The sequence below is a fragment of the Xenopus laevis genome, chromosome 6L (genome assembly GCF_017654675.1).
Source record: "Xenopus laevis strain J_2021 chromosome 6L, Xenopus_laevis_v10.1, whole genome shotgun sequence".
In the NCBI taxonomy this organism is placed as follows: domain Eukaryota; kingdom Metazoa; phylum Chordata; class Amphibia; order Anura; family Pipidae; genus Xenopus; species Xenopus laevis.
This window is the reverse complement of record NC_054381.1, coordinates 21960010-21971318: the sequence shown is the minus strand read 5'-3', so window position 1 is coordinate 21971318 and position 11309 is coordinate 21960010. Positions and strand designations below refer to the sequence as shown.

General features: G+C 37.4%; 1 protein-coding gene across 2 annotated transcripts in view; it reads right to left on the bottom strand.

The window, feature by feature from the left end:
- epc1.L (enhancer of polycomb homolog 1 L homeolog) overlaps positions 1-11309 on the bottom strand; it is a 56154-nt gene that overhangs the window by 3013 nt on the left and 41832 nt on the right. For both annotated transcript variants that reach the window (XM_041565817.1, XM_041565816.1), the window contains 3 exons: positions 2742-2863; positions 1955-2096; positions 739-1111 (listed from right to left, as the gene is read on the bottom strand). In XM_041565817.1, the coding sequence (XP_041421751.1) occupies positions 739-1111; positions 1955-2096; positions 2742-2863 (637 nt within the window). The remainder of the gene's footprint in view (positions 1-738; positions 1112-1954; positions 2097-2741; positions 2864-11309) is intronic.

Sequence of the window (11309 nt, the reverse complement as noted above, 5' to 3'; positions counted from 1 at the left end):
GACATGACTACACTTTACAAGTACATTAGAGGACATTATAGACAAATAGCAGGGGACCTTTTTACCCATTAAGTGGATCACCGTACCAGAGGCCACCCCTTTAGACTAGAAGAAAATAATTTTTATTTGAAGCAACGTAGGGGGTTCGTCACAGTCAGGACAGTGAGGTTGTGGAATGCACTGCCGGGTGATGTTGTGATGCTGATTCAGTTAATGCCTTTTAGACAGACATAATATCAAAAGCTATAGTGATACTAAACTCTATAGATAGTATAGGTATGGGTATAGAGAATTTATGTGAAAATATGGATGTGTGTATGGATGTTGGGTTTCATTTGGAGGGGTTGAACTTGATGGACTTTGTCTTTTTTTCAAACCAATTCAACTATGTAACTATATCTAAACAAGTTTTATTAGACATTGATCAGACAGGACAGAGTTTACACAGGCCGCATATTTTCCACCCAATTTAAAGTGTGAATATTTGATGATTATTCATCTAGTGTGTGTGTGTTAGCAGTCATACAAAGATATGAAACAAAACGTGTGGCCAATTACACACCAATAATTTATATATTTTCCCTCAAATCAACGAGTTTGCAGGGAAAGAATGCACAAACGAATGGTTTCCAACATCTTTATTTTGAGGATTATTTTAAAGCTCCAACAACACATAAAGAAACATTGGTTTGATCGGTTTACTACGACAAATATGACAGCACATTTTCTCTCTCTTACCTTGGTACTGCATCCACAGAAGATGCTGCTGGAATCTTGGGTACCTGACAATTTGCCGCTGCTGCTGCAGCCAGCTTTAAGGCAGATGAAGGAACAGCACTTAAAGTCCTAGGTAAATGGCGTGCATTGAGGGTGTTAATAGAGTTTACAGTGGCAACGGAGGAGGGTACAGTCAATCGGATGCTATTCCCAATCAGGACCTGAGTTGTTGCAGAATTGACAGCAGTTCCTTGGTGACTCAGAGCGCTGTGGGAACTAGCAGTCTGTGTAATATTGGAAGGCTGTAGCAAGGCTGAACCAGTTGATGATGGTTGACTTGTATGTACAAGTGCCGCGGGTGTATTACTACTGAGGTGTAAGCCCTTGTATACTCCTGGAGGGGGAAAAGTAAGTAAAATACAATTAAATGCCTAAAAGAATATTTTTGACAGCAGTTTATGAGAAAAGTGATTCCTATTTGCTTTTTGGGACAGATTTTCAATACAGTTATGAGAATACTTGAAAATTTTTTTGTAAACTTTGATTTTAACTATGCACGTCAATAAGAGTCCCAAGAGTTTATGCTAAATTTTTAGTGGAGTCTCATACTGAAATATGTTGTCCACAGGCACAACCTATAGTTTGCAACAGAACTTCCCCTCAACGTTATCTCAACTAGTGAACACAAGATTTGCCTAGTTGTTGTAATAAATTTATAACTGCCAATCATTTGTGAAATATGTTGCTCAGTAAGGTGTAGTTTACAACTGTGCACATGTTAAAGGAACAGTAACACCAAAAACCAAAAGTGTCTTAAAGAAATGCCAATGTAATGTAGGTTTCCCCTTCACTGGTAAAACTGGTGTATTTGCTTCAGAAACACTACTATTGTTTATATAAATAAGCTTCTATGTAGCCATGGAGGCAGCCATTCAGAAGCATAGGGTACACAATGAATAGCAGATACGTTCTGAAGAATCCCATTGTATACCACAGAGCTTATCTGTTATCTGCTGTGTATCCTGTTCCTTTTCTCATTTTTTCAGCTTTGAACGGCTGCCCCCATGGCTACACAACCGCTTGTTTATATAAACTATTGTATAGTTTCTGAAGCAAACATGTCCGTTTTAACAGTGCAGAGCAACAGTACATTAAATTGTCATTACTTTAAAAAAAGAGTTATTTTCTGGTGTTACTGTTCCTTTAACAGGTAACAACAATCTTACGCTCAACCCACCTGAGGATTGAAGGATGCCATTCACTCCAATTCCAAGGACTACGTCATCCTTCATTTTGAAGGCCAACAGCTGTTCTGACGTCATCAAAGCTGTAGCAGCAAATTGAGCGCTTGCAGAATCTAATGTCTTTGAAATAAAACCCTTTGTATGCACACACAAAAAAAAAAAAAAAAATTAGTCCAAAAACAATTATAAAGCTAGACACCCATCCACTAACTAACATGCAGCCGTCGCTTGTGATTTTCTGTATCATTGGGTTTCTAGAAAACTCTTGTACAAGCTCAGCATAGGCCAAAGGGAAAATAATGTTTAGATGTTAGTCAGTTAAGCTGGGATCCAGCAGAAAAAATTATTTATATAACGAAAAAAGCTTGAGATCCAGCCAAATGTTGGACTCAACGATCAATTTTTTAGAACCCCTAACTTCTCAACAGCTGCTCAGAGCCCACTGAGCATGTGAGTGTCACAGACACTTTCCAAGATGGTGACCCCCTGTGACAAGTTTGAAGTCCTGGGTCATTGCTGCTATTGACAAGCTGAAACTTTAGGCTGGTGCAATAAGTTCAGTATATAAAATATGGCATTTTTAGCCATTCATTTTTAGGGTTTAGTTCTCCTTTAAAAGGCCAGTTAATATTATAAACATTGTTTTCAAACAGTACATCATAAATAATCATTCTGACCCATTCTTTCCAATTTATTATGGTTTCCCTAAAAATGTAAGATTTAGAAATGAATTTTTTCAGTATTTCTATAAATTGTGGCACATAGTAGAGAAAACGGTACCTGTGATGTGTTGGCAGAAGAGTTATTATTTGCCTGCTGCTGCTGATGGATTTGAGCGAGCTGTTGTTTCTGCATTAGTGCCAATTGTTGTTGATGTTGCTGGTATTGTTCGGCTGTAAATGCTGGAAATAAAAACGCATGGCATTAGTACAGCAGCACATCTATCTGAACAACAGTCCTGGAATTATAGAAAGCTTTTTTTTATTTTTTATAATACTACGTACATCTATAAGTACACTCATAGAAATGCAATTAGTCATTGCAAAAAGAAATGGTTTTCTAGATCACGTAAGCCACAGCAAATACTATTAAGTATTTATGGGACAATTTTTATATATATGGAGATCGGTGGAACCATAGTGCAATGAGATGATGCAAGAAGTGATGTGACAGAGTCAGTACTTAAAGGGGTTGTTCACCTTTGTAACAAAATGACAAATCTAACAGTTCACATGAATAGAACAAACTTTTCCATAGAAATAGTTAACAGAAAAAGTACAGTTCAAGAGATATTCACCTCAGAAGTGTCCCTGTACTAATCCTTCAGTTCCACACAGACCCTGTGCTGGGAGGGGGTCACTGACCCCCAAAAACACTACAGTGTTCACTTCCTCTTCCTTATATGACATCACACATTGTACTGGCAGCTAACTTAACTCCTATTGGCTATGTCTGCTGTCAATCTGCCACTGCTTCCTGTGCTGGGCTGGGGAATTTGAGCAGCATTCAGGTACTGAAGAGAAACTGTTACAAGTTTGTGAGAGGGAGGGGGAGTGTGGGCTTGTGCTGCAGAGACTTCAACTGTGCAGATGGGGGGGATCAAGGTGCTTGGGACCTGGAGTTTTCTGGATAATGGATCTTTCCATAATTTGGATCTTCATACCTTAAGTCTACTAGAAAATCATGTAAACATTAAATAAACCCAATAGGATAGTTTTGCCTCCAATAAGGATTAATTATATCTTAGTTGGGATCAAGTACAAGGTACAGGTATGGCATCTGTTATACAGAATGCTTGCGACCTGGGGTCTTCCGGATAGCAGATCTTTCTGTAATTTGGATCTTAGTACTAGAAAATGGTGTAAACACTAAATAAAGCCAATAGGCTGGTTTTGCTTCCAATAAGGATTAATTATATCTTAGTTGGGATCAAGTACAAGTTACTGTTTTATTATTACACAGGAAAAAGAAATCATTTTTAAAAATGTGAATTATTTGATTATAATGGCTACTATGGGAGATGACACTTTTACTTTCCAGAAATATATTATTTTTTGGGGGGGGGGGGGGGGTCCATGTATTATTTTGTGTATTTACCTCATAAAAAAGGTAAAATATTTTTCTGGTATAGATCCCTATATCATGAAAAATATAACTTTTTAATTTTTTGGTATTTAGAGCTCTAAATCTTGTTCCAGAAGTGGAACACTTAAAAAAGGTATCGTTTTCCTAGGTAAATTACCGCCCCCCCCACGGGAGAGCGCACAAAATGTTCAAAAAACGTACCTGCCCTCATCACTGCTCTGCCTGTCACTTAGGGCTGCCACCTCACCCTTTTAAAACCAAACACATATGAAATCCACAGGCTGCATGGCTAATTAGCAATTCATTTAGATGCATGATACATGGCTGCACAGAAATCAGTTCAGTCTGCAGCATCTAAATGAGTTGATAATTAGCCATGCAGCCTGTGGATTTCATATGTGTTTGGTTTTAAAAGGGTGAGGCGGCAGCCCTACTGTCCCTGCTAGATGTGTAAGTTACATACGTTTCTAAGCAAGTCAGTGCTGGTTTTGTTGCAATTTTGTAAATAACTGACATTATGCTTAATGCCAAAGGTTGCCAAACAATGTTGCTCCTTCCTTTTCTGCAGTATTTGTCTGCATGGCTGTGTGATTGTTGCAAGGCAGGTTTGTTTATATGCTGCGTCTGTTAACCTCTGCCATTACAATTGAGTAATCAACCACTGACCATTCAAATTATGTGACCGGTTACAGTTCACAAGCACCCAATAAATTACTAGGAGGAGGGCAGTATCAACATCCAATAGGAAACAAGTAAGGGCAAAGCCTGGGCATGATGATGTCATCATATAGGAAGTTCTTGGTGTGTCAGGTTCAAAATAGGCCACTCCCATCACTTCAGAAAACTGGTCAGAGAGACAGGAGAAGGGCTGAGTTAATAGGTATAGAAATTAGCTTTTACAATGGCATTTTTACTTTTTGTTATGGAAAATGGTTTTTCTAACACATTGAGAACATTTTTAGTGGTTTCATAAGATTTGTACATTGAAGGTGAACAACCCCTTTAAGTGACAATTCTAAGCAATTTCAATTGGGCTTCTAGGGTCAGGGCACACTGGCAGATTCGGGGAGATTAGTCGCCCGGCGACAAATCTTCTCTTCTTTGGGGCGACATCTCCTGAACTGACTTCCCGGCAGCTAGAATGAAAAATCAGCAGCGGTATGTTAATCGTGGCACTTCGTTTTCGGAAGTCGCCCAAAGCTGCCTTACAAGGAAACTTTGTGCGACTTCGGAAAACGAATCTCTGCGATTGCCATCCTGCCGGCGATTTTTCATTATAGCCGGCAGGATGGCAGTTCGGAGAGATTAGTCGCCCCGAAGAAGAGGTGATTTGTCGCCAAGGCAAATCACTATTCCCGAATCTGCCCGTGTGCCCTAACCCTTATTTTTTTTACAGCTTAATTAGTCTTTTTCTTCTGATTTTATCCAGTTTTTAAACAGGGGTCACTGACCCCATCTAAAAACAAATGCATTGCAAAGCTGCAGAATTATTATTGCTACTTTTTATTAGCCAGCTTACTGTTCAGGGCCTCTCATTCATATTCCAGTTTCTTATTCAGATCAATGCATGGTTGCTAGGGTAATTTGAATCCTAGCAATCAGATTGCTGAAATTGCAAAATGAAGAGCTGCTGAATAAAAAGCTAAATAACTCAAAAACCAATGATAAAAAATGAAAACCAATTGCAAATTGACTCAGAACATCACTCCTCAAATCATACTAAAAGTTAACACAAAGGTGGACCACCCCTTTAAAAATGATTGCTGATGAGGTGCAGTGCAGCAAAATACTGTATTCTGTTGCCCTTCATACAGCAGGGAATGATTCAGTATGTTATGTGGCATGTTGTGCTAAGGAGTAAGCTCAACTCTTCATGTGATAGCAAAACTCTGTTGCATTATAGTTGGTACATATTTACACTCTAAATAGTGTTATAGACAATGTATTTGTACAGGAATAAATGTACCAGAAAAGGCCCTCCATTAGGTTTTTACACATCACAGTGGCTATTTCTCGGCCTCCATACAAGACTAGCACAAGAATAAGCCCCTCCGTTGTCATTTTCCTTTGTATGTCGGCACCCAGAGGCATGAATTGGACTGGATGCAAAAACACAGACAATTTTGGAGTAGAAATGGTTGGTGACTATATAGTTACTGGAACTAACCAACAGGTGGTGCTGTTACAACATTCATTACAGTAACTGTTAAAAAATTAAATAGCTCTGAAACAAAAAAAAATTGCACTACTTAGCACTGCAGTGCGTAAGTGTTTAGACAAGCAACCTGGGCAATTTTATATTTTTTGAAGGTTTGCCTTTTACAGGTATGGGATCCTTTATCCAGAAACCGGTTATCCAGAAAGCTCTGAATTAGGGCATGGTCGTCTCCCATAGACTCCATTTTATCCAAATAATCCAGATTTTTCTCTGTAATAATAAAACAGCAGCTTGTACTTGATCCCAGCTAAGAAATAATTAAAATAAAACTATATCCCCAAAATAAATACTTGAGCAACAGATATTTTATATCAAAGTTAGTGGAATATTAAATAATCTTACCAAACTGGAATATATATTTAAAGGAAGAGTTCAGTATGAAAATAAAAACTGTAAATAGATAGGCTGTGCAAAATAAAAAATGTTTCAATATAGTTAGTTAGCCAAAAATGTAATGTATAAAGGCTGGAGTGACTGAATGTCAAATATAATAGCCAGAACACTACTTCCTACTTTTCAGCTCTTTAAGTTATAGTTAGTCCGTGACTTGAAGGGAGGCCACATGGTACATTTCTGTTCAGTGAGTTTGCAATTGATCCTCAGCATTCAGCTCAGATTCAAAAGCAACAGATATGATCCATGTGCCCCCCCCCCCCAAGTCTCTGAGAGTAACCAATCAGTGGAAACCAAGGGAGCTGAAAAGCAGGAAGTAGTGTTCTGGCTATTATGTTAGTCATCCAGTCTCTCCAGCCTTTATACATTACATTTTTGGCTAACTTACTACATTTTTTATTTTGCACAGCCTATCTATTTACACAGTTTTTATTTTTACACTGAACAATTCCTTTAAGTAAATATTGCCCCTTTACATCTCTTGCCTTGAGCCACCATTTCGTGATGGTTTGTGTGCTGCCTCAGAGATCACCTGACCAGAAATACTACAACTCCAACAGGAAGAAGTGTGGATGCAAAAGACACAACTAGTGTCTATGGTTTGTTGATATGTTTGTGTGCACTGTGAATCATAGGATCTAAGGATCCTTATTTTTTAAAATGGCAGCTTTCTATTTATGATTACCCGATGGCACATACTACTAAAAAAGTATATTATGAAAATGGTTTATTTACATGAAGCAGGGTTTTACATATGAACTGTTTTATGCAATATATTTTTAAAGAGACCTACACTGTTTGAGGGGTATAGTTTTCCTTTAATCCTTATTGGAGGTAAAACCAGCCTATTGGGGTTATTTAATGTTTACATAATTTTCTAGTAGACAAGGTATGGAGATCCAAATTACAGAAATATCCATTATCTGGAAAACCCCAGGTCCCGAGCATTCTGGATAACAGGTCCCATACCTGTACTTCGACTCCAAAAAATAATTTAAACATTAAATAAACCCAATAAGGATTCATGCAGCATAAGGCACTTGTTTTTATTTAAGTAAAATGAAATAATTGAAAACAAATCTTAATAATTTCAAAATAATATCAAATCTGCTCTATATTTGTTGGCATTGAGGTATGGTACTTGTGTGTATGAAAGGACACACAATATTCCTGCTATGGTGTGTGCCATTTATAAGTCTGTCTGACCATGCCTAGGACTCATAGGTCAAACCTCCTTTCATCTTCATGTAATGGAATTATAACACAACAGGATTCCCTGGGGGAGGTGACAAAAAAAAAAGCCCAGGAAAATGAAGTATATATTCAGCTCTCAATAATTACACTTCACTCATAGGGGAAAATAGAAGATGAATCAACGGATTTTGAATGCGAAAGAGTTTGCATGAGGAATAAGCAAAATAGCAAATCCGAAATAATTTGGTAAATCTGCAACTGCCACGACAATCATGCATCTGAAGGAATGGATCCATTCATCATGATAAATTGTTTTTATCTTTTTACAAATACAATCTTTGATAAATGCAGTAATATTGTTATAGTCTGACTAGTACAGGTATAGGATAGATATTTCGGAAACGGTTTTCCAGAAAGCTCCGAATTACGGAAAGGCCGTCTCCCAGACTCCATTTTATCCAAATAATACAATTTTTTATTAAAATTATTTCCTTTTTCCTTGTAAAAATTAAACAATACTTTTTTTCTTGATCCAAACTAAGATATAATAAATCCTTATTGGATGAATGACATCCCTAGTGGGTTTAATTAATTTGATCTTTTTTTTAGTAAACTTGAAGTATGGAGATCCAAATTACGGAAAGATCCCTTATCAGGAAAATCCCAGGCCCGGAGCATTCCAGATATCAGATCCCATACCTGTAGTATCCTTGTATTTTAACAATAATAGTACACACTGTGGTGACTGATCACCATGCACTAAAGTGTTATGCCCAAATCTGTACCCATGAACTGTGTTGTAGCTTTTGCTATACTACGAGTAAATCCATTACTATATATGAAAACAAGCATCCACATGTTATACATTCATAACCTTCATTTCAATTTATGATTTCTATCATTTAGGAGAGAATTCTCTGACTTTCCAGCATTTCTATTGACATTTCTTTGGCAGCACTATATAGATGTAGTACAGATATGTGGTCTTATTATCTAGGAATGCTCTGAATCCAGGATTCGGTCTTTTTCAGCAGGATTCGGACGAATCCTTCTGCCCGGCCGAAGCTGAATTAGCATATGCAAATTAGGGGCAGGTAGGGAAATCGTGTGACTGTCACAAAACAAGGAAGAAATCTTTTTTCCCCTTCCCACCCCTAATTTACATATGCAAATTAGGATTCGGACTAATCTTTCGCAAAGCATTTGGGGGTTCTGCCGAAGCCAAAATAGTGGATTTGGTGCATCCCTACCAGAAACAAATTATCTATTAAAGGGGTGGTTCACCTTTAAGTAAACTTTTAGTATGTAATAGAAAGACCAATTCTAAGCAACTTTTCCATTGGTTTTCATTATTTATTTTTTATATTTTTATAATTATTTGACTTTTTCTTCTGATCAAATGGGCGTCACTGACCCAATCTAAAAAGCAAATGCTCTGTAAGGCTACAAATTTATTGTTATTGCTAATTTTAATTTCTTATCTGACTAGAAAGGTCCTCGCCTATTCATATTCCAGTCTCTTATTCAAATCAATACATGGTTGCTAGGGTAATTTTCACCCTAGCTACCAGATTGTTTATAATGCAAATTGGAGAGCTTCTGAATAAAAATAACTAAAAACACAAATAATAAAAAATGAAAATCAATTGCAAATTGTCTCAGAATATATCACTCTCTTCTACACCATACTAAAAGTTAACTCGAAGACGAACAAACCCTTTAAGCTCTGAAATACAGGAATGACATTTTCACCAGAGGCCTATTTAATCAAACAATTCACAGCTTCTTACAGATTTCCTTTTCCTCTTCTTATAAAACCAGCAGTTGTACTTGATAGTAACTAAGCTGCATGAATACATATTGCGGCAACACTTCCTAGTTTTTTTCCAAAGTAAAAATTTGTTAAGTAAAAACGTTTAGGGTCAGGGCACAATCTCCTCTTCTTCGGGGCGACTAATCTCCCCAAACTGCCTACCACAAGTTAGAATGTAAATCGGCCGTGGGTGGCACTCGGATCGCTTCGTTTTCCGAAGTTGCCCGAGACTTCCTGGTCAGGCAACTTCGGAAAACGAAGCACTCAGAGTGCCATCCCACCGGCGATTTACATTCTTGCCAGTGGGAGGCAGTTTCGGGAGATTAATTGCCCTGAAGAGGAGATTTGTCACCGGGCAACTAATCTCCCTGAATCCGAGCATGTGCCCTGACCCTTAAGGCACACAAAATGATATAAAAGACCCACTATCCATAAAACCCCTGATCCCAAGCAACCCAGATAACAGATGCCATACCTGTACTGGATAGTAGGTGCATTATTTAGCACATGTTCTAGGTGTATGAGGTGGAGAAGATGGTGAAAATAAATGTTATGTGGGTAACTATTGCACTACTGCTGAATGCCCGAAGCTGGCGAGTGATAAATAAGAGTGTTATATATAAAGGACAACAGTGAAATCATGAGGTGCAGTTGTACTCTGCAGCAGAACACACTGTACATTAAAGGCTGCATTTTAGCCAGTTATGGTGCCATATTCTAGTTTATAAACCTTACAATGGAAGACAAACAAAGTGATTACTATATTACCCACAAGACACATTTAAGTAAAAATTAACTTTTTTTGACTAGTCATATTTTTGTGTAAATTTTGTTAAAGGGATGGCTCACTTTAAGTCAACTTTTAGTATATTATAGAATGAGCAATTCTAAACAACTTTTCAATTGACCTTTATTTTATTATAATTTTTGAATTATTTGCCTTTTTTGTCCGACTCTTTCCAGCTTTCTAATGGGGGTCAATTCTCTGTAAGGCTACAAATGTATTTGTACTGCCACTTTTTATTACCCATCTTTCTATTCAGGCCTCTCTTATTCATATTCCAGTTTCATTCAAATCAATCCATAGTTGCTAGGGTAATTTGGACCCTAGCAACAGACTGCTGAAATTGCAAACTGGAGAGCTGCTGAATAAAAAGCTAAACAAGTCAAAAACCACAGTAAATTGTCTCAGAATAAAACTCTCTACATCAAACTCAACCGCGAACAACCCCTTTAAAAGAGAGAGATTTATATAGGATATTCTATACAGGGAGCCTTATCTTCTATACCACTATGGATAACGTGAACGATCTTCTTGCTTCTAATAACCAACAATTATCAAGAACACAAAGCGCATCATGAACATAGGAAAATCCTAGGGGCTTATGCCAAAAATGCTTCAGTTTCAGCCAATTTCTTAACCTTTTTCTCAATTGACCCAGATAAACTGAATTATCAGCTTCACAACCCACCAAATATTAGTTTAGAACATGGCATGCACCATATTATAATGAACACAGCAAGGGGTCCCATATTTTAGGTCCCAGTCCATAGTTTAAAGGAAAACTATACCCCTCAAACAATGTAGGTCTCTATGAAAAGATATTGCATAAAACCCTGCTTCATGTTAATAAACCATTTTCAT